Source organism: Vigna umbellata, chromosome 5, assembly GCF_029865625.1.
Source record: "Vigna umbellata cultivar VRB3 chromosome 5, Vumbellata_1.0, whole genome shotgun sequence".
Lineage (NCBI taxonomy): Eukaryota > Viridiplantae > Streptophyta > Magnoliopsida > Fabales > Fabaceae > Vigna > Vigna umbellata.
The window spans coordinates 26,049,891-26,070,210 of record NC_142169.1 but is presented as its reverse complement, the minus strand read 5'-3'; the positions used below and the strand labels follow the sequence as shown (position 1 = coordinate 26,070,210).

Genomic DNA, 20,320 nt, shown 5'->3' with positions numbered 1-20,320 from the left:
TATTACATTTAAGTTCTTCAGAATTAAACGCCAATATTGAAACAAAGTTATCAAGATAATTCCTGCACTAGCAACATACTCATAATAATGAAACTGATGGAAACATAACAAGCAAGCTATGCCCAAAAACGATGACATTTTAATTATTATGATTTGATTTGATTTGATTTGGGATTTTTCTCTCAAGTTCATGTTTGGGAGGAAGGTGAATGAAGACAGTAGATGGAGGGGAGAAAAAAAAATACTAAGATATAATTATTAGCGAAGCTTATTAACAATGATAATTTTAATATAATGTATGACAGAACACTAAGGCATCAAGTGTGATGGAGTATTTGTGAGGTCATGAGTAACCGAGTAGTTGAGACTAAAATATAGTTAACAGTTGATGTTGAATACTTTAGGTTGAACATTTGAGACCAAGTGTGGCGGAGTGTCTGTGAGGCCATGGATGATCGAGTAGTTGAGGCCAAGGTATGACCGAACAATTGACACCAAGTGTGACCAAGTACCTGTGAGACCATGGGGGGAGCAGTTGAGGCCAAGGTAGGGCCGAAAAATTGAAATCGAACACTTTAGGCCGAATAGTTGAGATCAAGTGTGGCTGAGTATCTGTGAGGCCATAGGTGACCGTGTGAGGTCATAAATGACCGAATATTTGTGAGGCCATAGGAATGACCGAACAATTGAGACCAAGTGTGATCGAATACTTGTGAGGGAGTGCCGGATCGAATACTTGTGATGGGTGACCGAGCAGTTGAGGTCAAGGTATGATCGAACAATTTAGGTCGAACACTTGAGACCAAGTTTGATAAAGTGGTTTGAGCAAGCTGATGTTGAACAAAAATATTGAGGTTGAACGATTGGACAATTGAGGTCTTCCAAAGTACCACTCACTAGTTCCTTGTGGCTACAGTGGGGGATACTCGTTCAACCCCATAGTGGACGCCAAAATGTTTCGGGTACAAGTTTGAGGTTCCTTACTCAAAGCAATTCAAGTTGTTTTGAAGACCGGATGAGCTCCCTAATGGTCCTCCATCATCCAAGTTATGTTGTTTCCTCTCTCTCTTTTGTCCAAGCCGTGCCAAAGGTACTCTAATACTCAAGTCAGTAATATGACTGATCAGTTAGCACAACAAGTAGTACATATTATGTGCATTCTTCCCCTCTAAGTCATACCTGAGACCTTTATTTATAATAATTATGATGGATCTTTACCTTTCGTTGGTCTAATAATGACTAAATCATACCTTAATTTACATTAGGAGTCTAATGAGTCATTACCACCGATAATTTGACCATACATTTATTTAGATTTATTTTTATAATAGATATAATTTGTTTATTTTTGTTTTGCATTATTTTTTTTTCTTTTTAATACATTTTTAGTTGATTAAAAATTGTTAATAAACATTTAGATATCAATACTGAGTGTCAAAATTTACAATGATGCCTGACTTGTACGTCACTCAAGTGTTTGGTATTAATCTCGTTCCTTAATTTCTTTTATCCATTGAGAGAAAAAAATGTGACATGACTTTTCTCACTTTTATTATAAAGAAATTTGATATATGTAACTTTTTATTTTCATAAAGATTTGCTTTTGAAGGACTATTTTTTTCAAGATTCATGTTGTTTACCACGTCATACTCGACCATAGACCACAAGTCAAAATAATTAAAATTTAAAAATTAAAGAATTAAAATGAATTTTTATAGTAAAACACGATTAACCATTAAATTTTTAAAATTACTCGTTCTTTTCTCCATTTCTTCTTGTTATTATATTGAAAAGTATTTATCTTATCTATATGCAAACTGACGTATCTTCTGAAAAAACACGAGACATTTTTTTTTACTTAATTATAGTTTTGGTTTATATTTTTATAAAATTTACATGTTTTTAAAATCTTAGTCATTTAACTTCAAATAATTTATAATTTTATTAAAATTAATTTAAAATGATGTTAAATTACAATCAAATTATAAGATAAGTCACGACTATCACACATATTTTTCAGTGACATTGTGCCATAAAAATACCGATGGTTAAAGGTTAAAATGCAGACAAAATTTAGCGATAAAAACTACAAATTTGTAGAACACAGATAAAAAAAATTATAATTATGTCTATTTTACACTTAAAATTAATTTATATATTTTAATGAAAAAAAACATTTAAAATTTTTTCTCTTTGAGAACACTAAAAACGTGGTTTCAGGGACAATATTGGAAATGAAATTTAATGCCACGACCAAAGAGGACTTCTAGTTAAGTTGCATTCGAAGAAGGTAAACACTCCTCAGTTGAAGTCGTCGCTGCGAAGTGTATTCCTTCCTTCTCATCTTCCTGCTGCTGCCGCGTATGTCCTAGTTCTCATCTTCTTGACCTAAAAAACCTAACATTCGCCGTCGATCCGCTTCCAAATTGTAAATGCGATTTCCTGTGTTTTGAAATTCTTAGATTCAACGGTGCAGGAATGGCCAGATACCTAGGAGGATTACTGGCACTGCTTTTTTCTGCTTCGATCTGCGGAGCCGTCACGATTCCTGGCCCCATCTCTGATGCTCACCGTTCCGTAGCATCGGAGCTCTTCGGTGGCTCATTTTCAAGGTCAATTGAACTCTCTCTAGCTCCCTTTCTCGCGTGTTGTGTAGTTTGGTTAATGCTTAGCTTAGTTTTGATACGTAGATCATGGATCCTTATGTTATTATCCTCGTAAGAGTAGCTGTGGTTTCGTTGTGAATTGATTTCACGAATTAGTGTAATCAGTGTAGAGTTTGTCGAAGTAGAGTGTCGTGAATACAAACCAGGGTTTTAAAAACAGTTTCCGACCGCAATTTTAGTCCAACCATAAGGTTTTTGGGATCACCTCGACCGCAGAGCAATGAAACTGTGTCCGGATCACTAGTTAAAAACTTGATGCAGACTATAATGAACACGGACACTGCCGCCATTTAGTTATAGTATTGTTTCGAAAACCATGCGCTAGCTTTTTTAATCTCGTTTTTGTTTTCTCGCATCGCATGTTTTATTGAAATGCAACATCCTAAGACATTACAAGATTGTTATAGCTCTGGTGTGTATCTTCTATTTTTCTGTAATGAATTGATTTGTTAGGTTTCCATCACTTTGAAACTTTAGATAACTCTATATAAGTCAACTTATTTTTATTCTCTTATTTCTTATCAGTTTAGAAGAGGCCTATGAGGCCATCAGAGTTTTTGAGATTCTTGGGATTGGGAATAAGCCAGATGTGAGCGCAACCACGTGCAAGCAAGTAGTGGAAAATCTTGGGTCCTCGTCCCCTGTGAAGGATTTGTTCTATGCATTAAAGGTTAATGGCATATTAAAGTGCAAGGTTAATGCGGACGTTTTCAAGGTAATTTTGTGCTATGGGTATCTTTTTATGATTAGGTTGTGCTTGAATGTCATGGCTCATGAAATTATTGTGTAGTTAAATTGCAAGTCTGAAAACTGATGCTGCAATTTGCTTATCTTGTAAAGGATATTGCTGTGAGAGTTAAAGCCACTGTCAATGATGCAAGCACTTTGGTTGACATGTACCATTCAATAGCAAGTTTGGTTCTCATAAAGGTAATTCTCTAGACTTTATGCTACTTGGTAGGTGGTAAACCCATCGGGTTGTTATGTGATTTTTTATTTGAATCCTCTGAGGAGGCTGTGGTGCATTGCAGAAGATTATTTTCCCATTCTTTATACTCAGACACTTGGCTTGAGTTCCCTGTCATCCTGCTACTCTAATTGATATGTAAAAGAATTTTTTTTTGGTCCTTGAAATATTCTCCTAATGTGCTAAAATTTCTCTTGTTATGTTATTTTAGATAATGGCAATGTCTCTCTTTTAAGGACTCTGCTATTTTTACTGTCACTTGCTAGCTGCTATGGGATATTATGTTTCATTATGGTTTGCTCATGGATTTGATCACTTCCTTCTATATATACAGGATCAGGCTTCTGATGTTGATGTGCTTCTTGCCGATGCGGATGGAATCTTCCATTCAATCAAGGTCTGTTTTACTTTTTAGTGTCTTTGGTATTGAGTAAGGTGGGAACTTATTTTGTTTCTTCATAGCTACCATTCTGGTCTCATATAGCATGGTGATAGGATTTCCCTTGTTTTATTTGTTTCGTTTCACAACTTATGATTTTGTTGCTGCAATTGCAATTTAGACGGTCATGATGTGTAGTGTTATATAATGCATTATTGTCAGGCTCTGAGCCAAAGTGATGGAAGATGGCGCTATAGTTCTGATAATCCAGAGTCCAGTACCTTTGCCGCTGGTAATGATTTGCTGGAAATAGGATGATATTTTATGTTTCCTGCGATCTGCATTGAAACTAGCATTATGGACTTCTTGGAAATATTGCTGGTTATCTATAATGACAACTTAAGCTATTGTTATATTTTACAGGGTTAGCACTTGAAGCACTGGCCGGAGTGATCTCATTAGCATCTTCTGAAATTGATCAGTCTAGGGTAAAATCTGTCTTAAATTGGTTGCTTTACCTGCTTCAGCCTTCTTCACATTTTAAGCTTTAATGCTTGCTTAGTTGAAAATATTCATGTTCTTTTTAAATTCTAAAATTAGTGTGGATGAAAGTATATGCATTGTGCCAAATAAAATTTATGTTGGGAAAGTTTCATCAGATGATTTGTAAACTAAATTACTAAAAGTTGAACACCAGCAGGGCACTGATAAATGAAAATGAATTTAAATGGTGAACAAAGTGAGACAACCTATTCAAATACTTGAAGTTTAACCTTTTTTTGAGATGTATTGTGAATCTAAGGTTAAACTTATAAGTTTTACATTTTTTATACATTTTACCTGTTTAGATTATGTTTTACTTACCTTTGTTGTTTATGGTGCATCTTGCGACCATACTTTATCATGGGTATCCTGGCATTTCTATTGATATCTTATGTCATTCCTATTTTGTCAGGTGAATACAGTGAAAAATGATATTTTGAAGCTTTTTGACAGCATTGAGAAATATGGTATGTGTACCTCTGATCTTAACCTCGTTCAAATTTCAACATGAGGCTTAATATTCACCTATGAAATTTGATTCCCCTAGAGTGGATATATGTAGCAGCCATAGCTTTACCTTTAAAAGAGTTTGTTCTTTGATAGATGGTAGATACTATGTATCTCCCAATGTCATTGCATGCTATGCTGCGGTGCAACTTTCTTTTGGTTGAATTCTTTTTTTCTCTTTTGTAAACTAAAAACTATAGAGTTTTAACAGCACTGAGTTCTGTTTGTTTCTATACATATTTTCTGATAGACTCATCGAGTTGAATGCCACTGTTAGTAATTAATAATTAATACCATTGATCAATTTTTGTTCCATTTTACAAACTAAATGACCTAAAGATAGAAGATACACCTCTTCAACAAACTTTTCGAAGCAGTATGTCTTAGGGTTGAGGATATGGATAGCAGTTCTATGTTTGCTTTATTGTGTAACAGTCCTACTTGGTGCCACTTAACATAATAAAATCTGCTGGAAGACAAACTTATGTCTTCTCCTCCCTAATTGGATATTCCTGCAAATTTCCTTTAAGTGCTTTTTTGGCATTTGGATCAGAGCATTGAATTAGAATTTGGTATGAGAGTCATAATTCCTTGGAAGTGCAAAATAACCCGTGGAAGATCTTTCCATTTCTTAGTCAGTACCTTAAAAATCCTCACCACGCCTAGGAATTTAAATGTCCTGAACCTAAAAACAAAATATGTTCCTTACACTTCTTTTTCATTGTTATACGATATTGTTATGCTAATGACATTAGGGTCATTTTGAAAGACAAATCAGATCTAGATTTTACCAAAGTAGATGTGAATTTAAGATCTATTTATTAGGTTCATCATTATATTATAAGAAATTATAAGCGTAGAGAACCATTTTTTTTTAAATTTTAAACTGTTATTTATTTTATAATATTATTAAATTTTAAATGTTTGATTATTATATATTAATTAACTTCTTAATGTCAGATTTGTATTATTTTATTTAAATTCTAGATTTTACATTCAAATAATACATTTGGATTTCAAATTATATACCTTAATTCTTTGTGCAATCCAAATAGTAAATTTATGATTCTGAACTGATTTCAATTCTTACATAATTTTAATTGAAATTCAAATTCCTAGTAATTTTGATTTATCGAAGTAGACCCTAATTGTTTGTTACTGCATCAAATGGTTACGCTGTTTCTTATGCCACATTCCTCATCCTTCTGATCTAAAATTAAAATATTATCTCTTTTCAGATGATGGAACCTTCTACTTTGATGAGAAATTTGTTGGTGGACGTGAGCATCAGGCTTCTCTTTCCACAACTTCATCTGTTGTTCGGGGGGTTACAACATTTGCTTCTGTAATTTCTGGAAAAGTAAATGTATGTGAAGTGTATGGGCTACATTTTAATTTTTTATCCTGTTAGAATTTTCTGTTAATGTTATGGTTTTGCATTTCCAGCTTCCAGGGGATAAAGTTTTGGGTTTAGCAAAATTTTTCCTGGGTATTGGAATCCCAGGTGATGCCAAGGACTTCTTCAATCAAGTTGAATCATTAGCTCTTCTAGAGAACAACAGGCAAGCGCATTTCTAAAAACAATCTATTATTGGAAATCCACCTTTATAGTGATATCTCTCTTTTATTCTTTTCTTTCTCATACATTGATCTATTCATGTTATTCAGTAACATTATGTACCTCGGATTTCTTCTTGTGGTGTAGGGTTTCCATCCCATTGGTATTGTCACTTCCTGAAACAGTTTATTCATTATCCAAAAAAGATCAGCTCAAGGTATTCCATGAAGATAGCATCTTTAAAGTCTTATTTTCGAGAGTTTTGTAATTGATAGATCTTAGGAATTGGGAAATAATTATTGTGATATAGAATTTAAGTGCCAAAGAGAAAGAAACAGCATTCTCATTCCCACCTATATTCTATATCTGAGTGGTTGATGGTATGCACTCTTGCTTTCTGAACATGTTACAATGTACATTCTTTTTTAACATAGAAGAGCGGAGAATATTCCGCAACTCTTTGACTTTTATCTAATTTTGGCCTGAACCATCCTTCAAGCATACATTCTTCACACCACCTTTCAAAATCCTGTAATGTCACAACAATTACTGATACAGCTCTTAGTTTAGATTAGGTTTCCTTGGTTGCTGCAGGATGCTATTTGTTATTATGAGTCCTTTCATTGCCAATATAACTTTTTAAAATTTCTTAATGTTATGCTCTCCTTTGTCCCATTCTCTTTTATTCTGTCCTGAAGCTTATTAAGTTCTTCTATTTGCACTTGTCTCCATTTATTCCTTGTTGATTCGTCTACATGAAGTACTACTACATTAACATCTCATGCTTGGTTGGCTGTGTTAAGTACATATCAACCCTTTTATAACTGTGCAGTTTTTCTAGTTCTCATTCTTACTCCTGTTAAACCATGATAATTTCTATTCCAAAATTTATTAGGTTAGGGTGAATACAGTACTTGGTTCAGCTGCACCACCTTTAACAGTTAAGATTGTCCGAGCTTTCCGCTCTGATGCTAAAGATTCAGCTATTTTTGAGAGCAAGGTGAGTGATGATTCTCAATAGTTTATTTTGAGGAACATGGCATGATAAATATAGACGTTATTCCCCGGCCCCCCAGTGTTGGAATTCTTGCATATCTCTGGTGTGTTTTACTTTCTGTTGTGTGAAGTACTGCTGATGTTTGATCACACAGGAGCTCCAATATGATGAAAGTAATGGAATTCATGTCTTGGAAGTTTTCCCAGACAACGTGGATGTGGGAACTTACGTGTTTGTTTTTGAGGTACCTGCTTGTTAAGTTTAGTGAAATATTTTTCCTTTAAGTTTCATCAAGGTGTATTTGTAAGTTGTATTGGCCTGTCAACTATTTCAAGCCCGTTTTGTAGATTGTACTTCACGATTCTGCTGGTGAAAATGTTTTTGCTACTGGAGGTCAAATTCATGTACCAATATATGTCACTGGCATTATCAAAGTCAGCAATGCAGAAATTGCAGTTCTTGACAGTGATCTTGGAAGTGTTGAAACCCAGAAAAAGTATGTTTTTGTTTCTGATTTAAGAAGTTTTCTGCAGTTATATTCGGAATCTGTTTGCTTTATTACTGATTACATATCTAACCTTCAAATACTTGTTATTTTATGTTGTGTTTGATGTATGAACTTAGTACATGCGCATTTAAATCTTAAGGTATATATTTACCTGTTAGTAACTTTTTTGCATGTTTTTATTTTTTCAATTTCAATTGTCATATTGTTATCCAGGCTAGATTTGGCTGGAAATGTTGTTGTTGAACTCTCAGCTAACCACTTGCAAAAGTTGCGCTTTTCTTTCCAATTGACAACACCTCATGGTCATCCTTTTAAGCCTCATCAGGTCTGTAGTAGTTGTCTTAGATCTTCTAGATGAATGCCATTTCATTGTTCTGTTTATTGAGGAATTATTTTTCTGCAGGCATTTTTGAATTTGAAGCATGAGACAAACCATGAACACGTCTTTGTGGTTGGAAATACTGGCAAGAAGTTTGAGATCATTCTTGTAAGTATCTATTACATATTTCATTATCTATTTTCAAATGCTCTTCTTTAGTGCATAATTTGCCAAGGTCCGATAAATATTTTCTTAGTGCATGGCAGCATATAGTTTTCAACATTAGAAATCGCATGCTGCTTCTGATAAACTGTACCTTTAACTACTTGAAAGCGAATGGTTATTTATCTGTTATTGAGAAGCTATGTCCAATATTTGACCTTTTGTACCTGCTTTAGAGCTGAACTGGGATTGAGAAGCTTGTAATTTTGTTAGAGATGTAATTGTCATTTTGAAATTACGTGCAATATGTGATTTCTGTAATTGTCATTTCATTATAGATGTTATTATTATTCTCACGTTCTTTGTAATTTTGGCTCTTAGGATTTTCTTGGTTTGGTGGAAAAGTTTTATTATCTCTCGGGCAGATATGACATTGAACTGACCGTTGGAGATGCTGTTATGGTATATTGCAATATTTGGTTTGCTTAATTTACCCTTACTCCATGATACATGATATAATAATCAATCTAACAAAAAAATTGTGGTTTCAGGAGAACTCTTTCTTGCGACCTCTTGGTCATGTTGATTTAGAACTTCCAGAAACTCCTGAGAAGGCAGTGCGTCTTCCTCCCCTCCCTGTTGATCCTTACTCAAGATATGGTCCCAAAGCTGAGATAGCCCACATATTCAGGGCTCCTGAAAAACGACCACCCCAGAACCTCTCTCTTACTTTCTTGAGTTTGACTCTTCTTCCATTTATTGGCTTTTTTGTTGGGGTAAGTCTTGTTAATAATCCTCCCTTGAAACTGGCACACGTTTGTTGATGCCTGAGAAAAGGCAGTTCAGATAATGTGGCAAATAGATGAGTGGAAAAGAAGCTGCAGTAAAGTTATCTAAAATTGATAATTTATTTTTACTGTTAATTTACTTTTGTGACTGTTCTTTATTAGTTAACTAACATTTGGATGAATTTTATAAACAAAATTGAATTATATGTTCTCATAAACCAACCATTCACACATGAATGGTTTTTCCTATCATATTTCTAAAATATGATATTTATTTTGGGAACTTTTGGGATAAAAACTGAAGACTGAAAATGGCTTTTCTTTTTTCTTTATTTCTTTATAGAAGAAACATGCCTATTTTTCTCCTTATAATTTCGGACATAAAACCTCATTTGTGGTGGACTTGAAGTGAATAACCTACTACTGCGTTAGATTGTTTGTTTCTCTAATCACCTTTTAAATCAGTCACTGGCTCCCATGTTAAAAATATGGTTTAAAAGGAGAACAAGAGGTCTTATCTGCTTAGGACACCAAAGACTATATTTTAAAAATTGAGCCTTTTTTATCGCAAACCCATCCTCTGAAAGATAGTGTTGGTAAAGGTTCAACATTTTATGTTTTAAAGACTGCTTTAACCAACAAGATATCTACGACTATCTGCAGTTGAGCCTCTGGTCTGATGCCTTTTGGTCGCTATTGCTAAATGTTTAAGTTGTATTATATCTTTTCAGTTTAAAAGGCTTCAATTTTATGTTTAAACATATAGGTATATATTTCCTTCACTTATGCTTAGGTGTGTGCGGGATAGACTGTTTTTGTGTAGATGATCTTTTGGCATCCTGCAACGTTGTTTCAATTATCAAGTTACTTGTATTGGTTTACCTATCCTGTCTTCCTCTTATGATTTGGTTTATCTTCCTTGTGTTAGTTAACAACTTTCTCTTTTACGTCATCTACAGCTGTTTCGCTTGGGGGTGAACTTTAAAAATTTTCCATCTTCAGCAGCACCTGCCACATACGCTATCCTATTCCATCTCGGCATTGCTGCAGTTCTATTGCTCTATGTACTTTTCTGGTTGAAGGTATTCTTGCTTATATTCTATTCAACATGTTTCTGTCAATTTTTTCTGCGGTGATATTTATTTCTCCATTTAAAGTATGGCGATCTTAATAAATGAGAAGCAGTCTCCTGTAAATTATAATATTAAACAAAATGCTTAGCTAGCAGAGCTGGTACATTGGTTTTTGGTGGAACAATTTTCATCCTCTCTTCTGGCGGGGCTGTATTGTCACAGTTTATTCCACCATTTTTGTATATGAAATGCTTGTGTGCTGATTTTCCTTTGTTCAAATGCAGCTGGACTTGTTTACTACACTCAAAACTGTAGGACTTTTGGGTGTTTTTCTTATGTTCGTGGGACACAGAATTCTCTCCCATCTCGCTTCAACTTCATCCAAGTTGAAGTCTGCATGAGTAAAAGGAAGGTTGTCTATTTATAAAGACATGATATGGTAATTTGTGTTTTTCCTTGAACATATGGTACTAATCCAATTTTGTAGGACTTTGTTGTACTAATTCGTAACAAATTTAGAGCTCAATTATATCAAAAGAGAAAATTTTTTATCTTGATCTTGCCTTATCCTGATGAAAGTCGTCGACTCCGCTCGTGTTCTTGCATATACCTCTCCCAGACATTATGGTCGATAACTTTTTTGCCCCAAAACACCATATGCTATCATCGTCTACCTCCTTCGGCTTCAAATAATTGCGTTTTATAGATACATGTTTGTGATTTCGTGTCGACTCTCAGTTTCGAGGATTATCGTTTACTGTCTACAAGTTTCAGAAGGGATGGACAATTTCTGGAAGTGGATATAGATCTGGCTTAGATCCCTTTATGAAGATGGGGTTGGATCGTGCAAATGCTATGAAGTGATTTGTTTTAAGATGCCTCTTTTTGGTTCATATACGTTGGCAATGATATGAAAGTCCATCCAGCGTAGCTCAAGTAGCACAGCCAGCTGGACATGCATCCGCGGTAAAGAATGCATGCTATCTCAAGTTCCCTTTCCTCTCCCCATAAGACCGGAAAAAAAATGTTAGCCACGAAGAGTGGTTTGACTTTTAAGTATTACACACTAAATACCCAGTTGAAAAGGTTCACGATTGACAAATATTCTTGGGAGATTAAATTATGCAATTTTGTTTAGTTTCTGAGATTAAACACAACGAATGAAAATATGGACTTGAAAAAGCTACCTCATCAAAATCTGTAATTTCGATTTAGCTTAGATAATATAAGCGAGTAAACTAAAACTATACTAAGTTGAATGCAAATTTTGATAAGCTTATTTATGTTTCTTTTCCTTAGTAGGATGAAAATGAGAATTAAATTGTAAATTTCTGAACTCAAGCGAAAATTGTGGCAGCTACTAACTTTGCCCCATTGCAGCCCAAAACAAAAAATCAGAAAAGTGATTACAAATGACAGAAGTTCTGAACTTCTCATTAAATTGCTCCAGATAGTGATTACTTGATCAACTGCTGCATACGTACGTAATATTGATAATTCTTTTCATTATTTTTCTTAACAAAGCAAAGGGAAATTTATGGATCCAAAGTTCCAAACCACCATTATAGTAATGTTACATAATGGTCTGAACTCACCAAAACAAGAGTTAATTAATAACAGTAGTCATTCTTTTCTTGGTCTTATGTGTTTTTGAAGTCATGGAATTTGCTTAGGCTTATAAATGGTACATTATTTATAAGCTGAGCCTGTTGGGACAATTAAGGAGCAGAGTCTAAAAAAACAACAAATCCTCACCGACCATAAAAGTATCCAATTTAAGCAGTACTATGTCAGTCTTCTCGACTCGAGGGTCGTGCTCTATTGTTTGAGCAAAGCACTATTTTCCTTTAAATAACAACCCAAGTTATGGCAGGACTCAACTCCACCTAAACCATGTTTTTTAGAGTCCTGCATGCCAATAGTACCCCTTTCAAGCACTTAGGTTAACAACCAAGGGGCCAACGTGATCCCAAAACATAAGTGTAGAAAAAAAACTACAATATCTAGTACAGTAATATGTAAAAATTAATTGAAAAATCGGTATCCCTTAGGTGTGGATATAAACGCTGAAGCGTCCAAAATTTAATAAATAAATTCAAATAAAAAGATATGATGATTTGAGTGAGCTTTCACTGCGACTTACGTCTACAGTGAAGAGAGCTACACTGAAAACTTAGGCCTCAGTAATAAGGCTACAGAAATTAATGTGAACTTATACAGTGAATATTATGACACTATTCTGAAACCTGGATACTATCACTTGTGAGCCACATCTTCTTTTGAATTATAACCACTGCATGATCATCTTCTTCATCTTCATCATCTTTACCTTGATCAATGTCATAATTTGTCACAACTTCCCAGTGTAATGCAGGCAAGTATTTCCTCACATACTCCACCACTGACCGCTTATCATAGACAATGATGAAGCCCTTTGGCCTCAGAATTCTATCCATCTCAATCAACAAGTCCTCTGGACTGCATTCTTTCTTAATAATATCAGAAAATACAGTCCATGCATGAAGAAGATCATAAGTTCGAGGGTAGCTTGAAAAAGCTTCACACCTGTTCCATTCATAAAATATATAAATAGCCATAGCATGGTTAATACCAGGTTTTCATATTTGAACAAATTATCAGATCATGTTGAGTCAATATTTCAATAACTGAAATAATGTTGGTTTTACTGAATAAGATTTTCTTCTCAAGAGAACTTATTACCTCTTTCTTTTCCTTCAAAAAGGACCCACTATATAATATTTGACATTTAACTTTATAGTATATAAATATAAAACTCACCATAAAAATTGAATTTGTACAGTATAGGTAGACTTTCTTGACGTAGTATCATGGGGTAAAAGCTATTTTGACGAGATTTTTCGCTGATTAAATCTAACTAACTACCGGCTATCAAATAGTTTCAAACTACCCATTAATTAATATGATTCACGGTAACCGTTCATTATTTCATGAAACAAGAACTGTAAATTAATTTAAAAATTTAACTAATATTAGATGTAAAATTCGGTATAACTTAAAAAATATATATAAATATTTATTTTTAGATAAATTTTATATTTAAGTGACAGTATTTAAAAAATATCATTAAAAATAACAAAATATTAATTTATAAAAGTAGATTTGTACTAAATACCTAAATGGTTTTTATAATATATAAATTTTATCATTTTGGTTCCTATATCTTAAAATTTTAGTATTTTAATTCCGAATATCTAAAATCTATTCTTTAAGTGATGATGTATTATACAAAATGTCATGTCCTGATAATAAGTGGTGCCACATGGTGTCATGTTGTCATGTGTCTTCATGACATTACTCATGCGTGTCACATCATCATTTAAGCAGGAGACCCTAACAATAACGGTCAAAATAGTAAAATTTGAAATTATAAGAACCAATGGAAAAAAAAGTATAGGAACCAAAACGATAAAATTGGACCAATAACATATTTAAGTCAATCTAAAATTTAGGTAAATTGATTATAATTAAAGAGTATTTCAATCTTAAGCAAATTATAAAATGTGTTGTAATTAAGAATAAAAAATACATCTAATTTAAATTTTTTAACTATCATCCAATCACAAATCATCAAATATGATTAGTTTGTTAAATTGTATGATATCTACCTTGAAAAGTCTTTGATTATTGAACTCTAATAAAAAAACATCTAATATAAGTTCTTCTTGTGGCTTAGAATGTGAACAATTTAATGTTTTGATTGGTTCTTGCATTTTATGTTCATTTATCCAAAGGAGAGAGTAAGTAGTAAAATGAAACAAAAATTTGAATAAGGTTTGCCATAAATTGAGCTTGTTAAAATAATTGTTTCGTGAAAGAAACGAGCCATACCAGTTGTGAACTGCTCCTATCAATCCTCTGTCATATATTATGGCGAGAGATTTTGGTTCATTTTGTGGCACCACATTCATAACCCATACATCTTTGTCTTTCAAAGCTGCTGCAAATGAACCTATATTTGCCCTCATATCCATCACATTCCGTATTGTGCCTGCTTTAATCTTACTGCCTAGCTTGCTCCAGTAATTATCAACTCTTTCTTGCCAAACTTCCTGCACAAAGTTAGATCTCTAGTAAAACTAGCCAACATTCGTTTGTTTGTTTGTTCATGTCAATTTCCATTGCAAGATCATCATGATCATCTTAGAACTGGAGAAGAAGATATAGAATAACTACATATTGTTAAAAGTTTCACATCGATTAGTGATAAAGTCAATTTACAGTATCTAAAGCAAGTGTAAATTTCATCTTATAAGCGGGTTCTATAAAATTGAGTTAGGCTTAAAATCTATATCTTAAGACATTCAACTAATATAAAGAATTGTTCATAAGGTGTCATCTTAGATGGTCTTCCAATAGATAATGAATAAGGAACCAATTGTAGAAGGAAAATTTAGGGGGCAAACTGATGCCTAGGCAACAGATGGGTATAATATGAACTTGTTCATGGTAAAATACGGTCTAGTAACGCATGTGATCTCAGTTATCTATTACTATGAGTTGATTAATGCCAGGGTTTTAAGCATCCTCCCCCTTGTTCTTGTATTTTCTTTCATATTTTTCTTCTTCTGTTACAGCTAGTCGAAGCCTCACGTTGATACTTCTTTCTGATCAGTGAAAGAATTATATTGGAGATATTAAAATGGTGATCAAGAGAGTTAAAAATTACCACGTCCTTCTCAAACATTTTAGTAGAATAGTGAATTTCAGCCAGACGAGGAGGTGGAGTAGTCAATCGAGCTGGCCAAGGAGCCAAACCACTTCCTTTTGCTTTGTGCATTTCTGCATACAAAACCAGAATATACTATTATTGCATAAAAGAGTTATTAACTACTAAAGCCATTGCTAGTGAAACATGGAAAAACGATATAGTATTATGATATATACCATATCTCCAGAGAGACATGGACCTATCTATAATGGCAATAACAAAAGCAATTTCATAAAGTGAACTATTCAACAGCTGCATAACCATGAGGGCATTATTTTGCTGCATAATCATAACTTTGAATGATTAAGAAATGGAATTTAAACCTAACTCAATTTTACAAAACTAATTTGTAAAATGAAGTTTGCACTCACTTATACTCTAGTCGATCTGGAACTTCCAGTAAGAACAACTAATGATATGAGAACATTATTTTCAGCATATATCATGATATTGTAAGACATAGGAAATATGACTCACGATCAGAATAGCGTGAAATGCAAGCTTTCATTTTAACTCCGGAGACAGCATCAGGATCATCATCAGATCTGCATAGTGGAGGCAAAGTACCAGGCATTCTCTTTAAGTAGCAACTATTTGTGAGAGGCTTGATCCAAATAACAGTCTGATTCCTCTTAGCAGCAATTTTCCAGCACATCCTCTCCACAAGAGCACTCATTTCTCTCCATATTCTCCTATCTTCCTCATCCTGTGCATAGGCTTCAGGAGATGAATATGCAAAATAACCTCCTGGCCTCAATAACCTATCCAGCTCAAGGAGAAGGATACCATCTCTCTGAAGCCAATCGATTCTACAGCGAGAACAATGAGCAAATTCAAAAGATCTACTTGGGTAAGGGAGCCTCAGGGTCCCTAAGACACCAAGATATGCTGGAATTCCCCTCTCTAAGGCAAACTGAATTTGATTCTGATGAACATCGTTTGGAGCCAATGACATTGCTATCACATCAGAAGAAAGAAGATATCCTCCAAAGCTAGCAACTCCACACCCAACATCAAGAACAGACCTCACTCTTCCCTCATTGTTTATATTATTGTTTGGAAAATTAAGCATCTGTAACAAAATTGTGAATGGATTGAAATACTCTCAATTAGGACAAATTTTGACAGAAAATTAACAGATCTTGAACAATTGAAGCATTACATTGGTAATTGAAGCTTACATTAGCAATTGAAGCAATGTATTTATCGGCACCATAATGGAAGTGGGTTCCTCCACCAGGAAAAACTATTTTTTCACCTTTCACAACCATCCAATTCTGGTCAGATTTTTCAGTTGCAAGATGGGTATGAGGTATGTTTGCCTTCCACACCTGGTCTCTGCTTTTGGGCCAGTTGATTGGAATCTATTATCAAGATCAACATAAGAAACTAAAAACTTAAGCAAAGAATATTTCAAAACACTGAACTTTCATAGTTCCATCTAACGTAAGCAATCCCAGGAGAGTGAAAACGTCACCTTGTACCCTGGAGGAGGAGGAATCAAACAGTTATAACGCCTCTCAGGTATTGGGCAGTGTCTTTCATAGTGCTCCATCAGTGCTAAATCAAGCTTCAATCTTGTTTGGTATATGAGGTTTCTGTCCAGACAAGGAATAAGCTCTGATAGACGATCGTCACAGACCTTAAAAAGGTAAATACGAGAGTAAAAAAAAAGTTGAACGTGCCATAGTAGTAGAAACTCAAATTCTAGGGTAGTGTCAATGGAAAACATTAAACTTATTCAGTTCAAAATCTTAAATTAACTCACTGGAATGGTCTTTGGTATAGCACTGTCCTCTCCTCCAATAAGTGTGGAGGAAGATTCGCTCACATCTCTGTCTCCTTTCAAACCCAATTGTCTCAAAGATTTATCCCCATACTCAACAATAGATGAATCGCCACTCTGAGAATAAAAGTAGAAGAAAACACCAACAATCACCAAAAACAACACAGCCACGACTAAATTTTTTCTAGAGTTCACATCTGCTCTTCCTCTTGCCATGCTTGCCACTGCGAAAAAAATCACCTTTTTCAATACAACTTCAACTGCCACACCACACCACGCATCAAAGATCAAAACCTAACAAGGCAAACCTCAAAAACTCATACAAAGCACTTACTTATTCAAAGTTCACTCACTCACCCCCGTGAGGAACTTATGTGACTGAGAAGTTAGAACCGCAAAACAAGAACTGCAGAGACAGTTGAAAGGTTGAGAAAAAAAAATATCACAGAAACTAAACAGCCCAAAAGAATAAGCATGTCTAAACATGATTTACTCTCTGTGGGACCTTCAACACATCCGTCATGAAAGAAACATCACTGTTGAACCAAATTCACATTAATAATTTAAGAAAGAAAAATCAGGTTTTGACAGAAAGATGGTAAAAATGAAAGCTACAGCAAAATCAAATCTATCTAATAATATGCCAAAAAGTGAGAGAAGCTTAAAAAAAGCACATGGAAGTGGTAAGAAACAATAGGGCAAGTGGGAAAAACATTAAAGAAGAGATGATGAAAGAGAATCACCGACAGGTGCCACTTGCCAGCTAGCTGTTGACGTCAGTGTAGGGATTCCCAAAAGGGGAGGGAAGAAATTGGAGGAGCCAACGGAAAGTGACTTAAACCACTCCACCCTTCTTAATTATCATTACTTTTATCTATTTTCACATTATGCTGTCTGAGATTCACACGTTTTCTGGACGGATCTTCATTGATGTTTATGCATAATGTAATCTGCATATTTCATATTTACCTCAAACCTAATGCCAAAAGCTCATTGCTTTGCCGCACAACAATCTCTTTCTGTGCAGTCAAAGTAATGCATTAAAGGTTCATTGGATCACCAAATACAGTCAAAAACTGAACTATTGTCTGACTGAGTGAAGCATAAAGTATCCATAAAACTTACAAAAGATAAACCTTAACAACAAAATGAAAAATTGAAAACAGTACATTTAAATTTGTAAAATTTGGATGAAAAAAAAAACTAAGTGCATGTTCTTATGATTATCTTTTAAAAGGACAACAGAATGTCTCCCTCTCTTAAAGTTGGTCCATCATGCCTATTTATGTCTTGTGAAGTTGAGCAACGTGCAATTGTTCTGGTTGGGAATATTTTTCAGCAAACAGTTTTCTTTGCTACAATGAATGTTCGAGGACTGAAGTTCGTTCTTTCTCAAAATTGTAACTTTGACCATTCTTTTTGTTTTTTATTTGAGAATGTGGTGTTTTTTTTTTAATTTTTACTTTCTGTAATCTTAGTTCTCAATTTAAACAACTTACAATTTTTATTAATTATATTAGTATTTTTTTAACTGGATAATTTATATACACAAAAAATTAAAAAATAGTTCAAAATTACATATTGTAAAATCTGGTGTCAGGGTATTATGTGAATGGTATTTTGCGTTATTGTGTTTTCAGCCTTGTATAGCGTCCTGGCAGTGTCAGTTTGCATTCCATGCATAGCTTTCTTCCTACAGCCCATAAGATTTTTTTTTCTATTTCAACCTTTTTAGATTATACAATTTAGAAATTATTTTTTAATTTTCAGATTTTATAATTTGAAAGTTTTTTCTTTAGAAAAAAAATTTGAATTATATAATTTGATAAATAAATTAGAAAATACTTTTACATTATGTAATCTGAAAGCCAAATGATTTTCAAATAGTATAATCTGATAACTATTTTTTGAGAAAAAACAAAACTTTAAAAGTTATTTTTATTTTTGAATTATATGATTTAAAATTCATATTTATCTTCTAGATTGCACAACTGTACAATCCATAAATAAATAAATAAAAATTTAGATTCTAAAATCCGAAGAGAAAAATGGAAAAAAAATTATAAAGGTGCAGAAAGAAAGTTATAGATGTGCAGGAAGAAACTTTCTACCGTCCCCTGTCACTCTTTTTTTTTTTCGAAGTAGTTTACACTTTAATCGTTATTTTGGGTTCAATACAAACTACTTTTATTCACACCCCGTTTTTATCTTCCTACCCCACTTTTGCTGTCCTTCTCATTTTCTTTTGTACGACCATTATTACTTTTTCTTATCTTTCATTATTTTGTCTATATAAGTTTTCATACTCACTATGCTTCTTAATAGACAAATTTTGTGTTTTTTATTGGATTTATTACCGCCCATATAACAAAAACTGTTTTTTTATTACTTCAAAATAACCAAAATTAATTTCTTTTGTGATATTTTTTTTTAAAAAACAAAAAGTTCAGAGGGTAGGAGTGAGTTTGTTTGAGAAGACATAAAAGAAGTATAAATATCAAACTTATTTAAGGAAAAGTGTAAATAAAAATTTGCAATATATCACAACTTTAAATCTAAGTCATATGAATGCTCCATTAATGCAGAGACAGAAAGATAAAGATTGTTGAAGATAGTGGGAAAGTATAGGATATTTTTGAAATAAAAAAAATTAGTTGGGAGGTATAAAGTATTTTTGAAATAAAAAAAATAGTAAAGAAATACAGAAGCACTTGGGATAGTGGAGGGAGCAACACCCATATAATGGGCCTTTCGACTGTCTCGCTCACTGCTCTTACTCATACGTATAAAGAATAATTATTTGTGTTTAATGTCTTCTGTTAAATATAGTGAAAATTATATATGGGATTAATCTCCCTTGTGTTAAACACACATAGGGTTTTTCTATTTATAATTGAAAAAATATGGGCTAAGTCCAAAATACAAATAATAAATAATAACAAACTAACTGAAAGATTAAAAGATATAATATTTTTAACATTCTTATTTTGTTTTTTTATTAATATAAGTTGTTATAGGATCAGGAATTTGTTCATAAAATTTTCAAGGAGATTAGTCAATACATTTAAATATAAAGTATAGCATAAAAAAACTACTATTTTGACAATTCATAAGGTATTTAAGAACAGTGATAGATGTAATTGTCACAAAGTACAGCTCAGGAAATATACCCTGTTTATTCAGAAAAAAAAAACGGTTTTTAATATTCAAAATGAAATCGAAAAAAATGATTATACTTATAGAGAGAAATATGGACCTCACCAAAAAAAAATAATTTGGAATATTTGATAAAACGTAGTTGGAATATTCCTCTCAAC

The 20,320-nt window shown here is 33.4% G+C and overlaps 2 protein-coding genes across 4 annotated transcripts; one reads left to right on the top strand and one right to left on the bottom strand.

Moving 5' to 3' along the window:
- Positions 1-2,202: 2,202 nt before the first annotated feature.
- LOC148198011 (dolichyl-diphosphooligosaccharide--protein glycosyltransferase subunit 2-like) lies at positions 2,203-11,022 on the top strand. Of its 2 annotated transcripts, none has more exons than XM_088116458.1 (20): positions 2,203-2,361; positions 2,477-2,612; positions 3,192-3,381; positions 3,507-3,596; positions 3,968-4,030; positions 4,235-4,304; positions 4,436-4,500; positions 4,968-5,022; positions 6,301-6,428; positions 6,509-6,624; positions 6,768-6,837; positions 7,516-7,620; positions 7,772-7,861; positions 7,965-8,113; positions 8,339-8,450; positions 8,529-8,612; positions 8,988-9,068; positions 9,158-9,382; positions 10,354-10,476; positions 10,752-11,022. In XM_088116458.1, the coding sequence occupies exons 2-20, from the start codon at positions 2,479-2,481 to the stop codon at positions 10,866-10,868; spliced, it is 2,067 nt and encodes a 688-aa protein (XP_087972584.1). In that variant the 5' UTR covers positions 2,203-2,361; positions 2,477-2,478; the 3' UTR covers positions 10,869-11,022. The 2 variants fall into 2 exon arrangements, with proteins under 2 accessions (XP_087972584.1, XP_087972585.1); XM_088116459.1 differs by having other exon boundaries at positions 2,218-2,361; positions 2,463-2,612.
- Positions 11,023-12,471: 1,449 nt separating this feature from the next.
- LOC124836107 (putative methyltransferase PMT3) lies at positions 12,472-17,643 on the bottom strand. 2 transcript variants are annotated; one of them, XM_047311186.2, is made up of 9 exons: positions 17,497-17,643; positions 17,338-17,409; positions 16,986-17,227; positions 16,695-16,859; positions 16,399-16,581; positions 15,695-16,289; positions 15,176-15,288; positions 14,338-14,558; positions 12,472-13,032 (listed from the first exon to the last, which is right to left on the bottom strand). In XM_047311186.2, coding segments are annotated over exons 2-9 (1,851 nt in total). In that variant the 5' UTR covers positions 17,339-17,409; positions 17,497-17,643; the 3' UTR covers positions 12,472-12,701. The 2 variants fall into 2 exon arrangements, with proteins under 2 accessions (XP_047167142.1, XP_047167143.1); XM_047311187.2 differs by lacking the exon at positions 17,497-17,643 and having other exon boundaries at positions 17,338-17,490.
- Between the last annotated feature and the right edge of the window lie 2,677 nt (positions 17,644-20,320).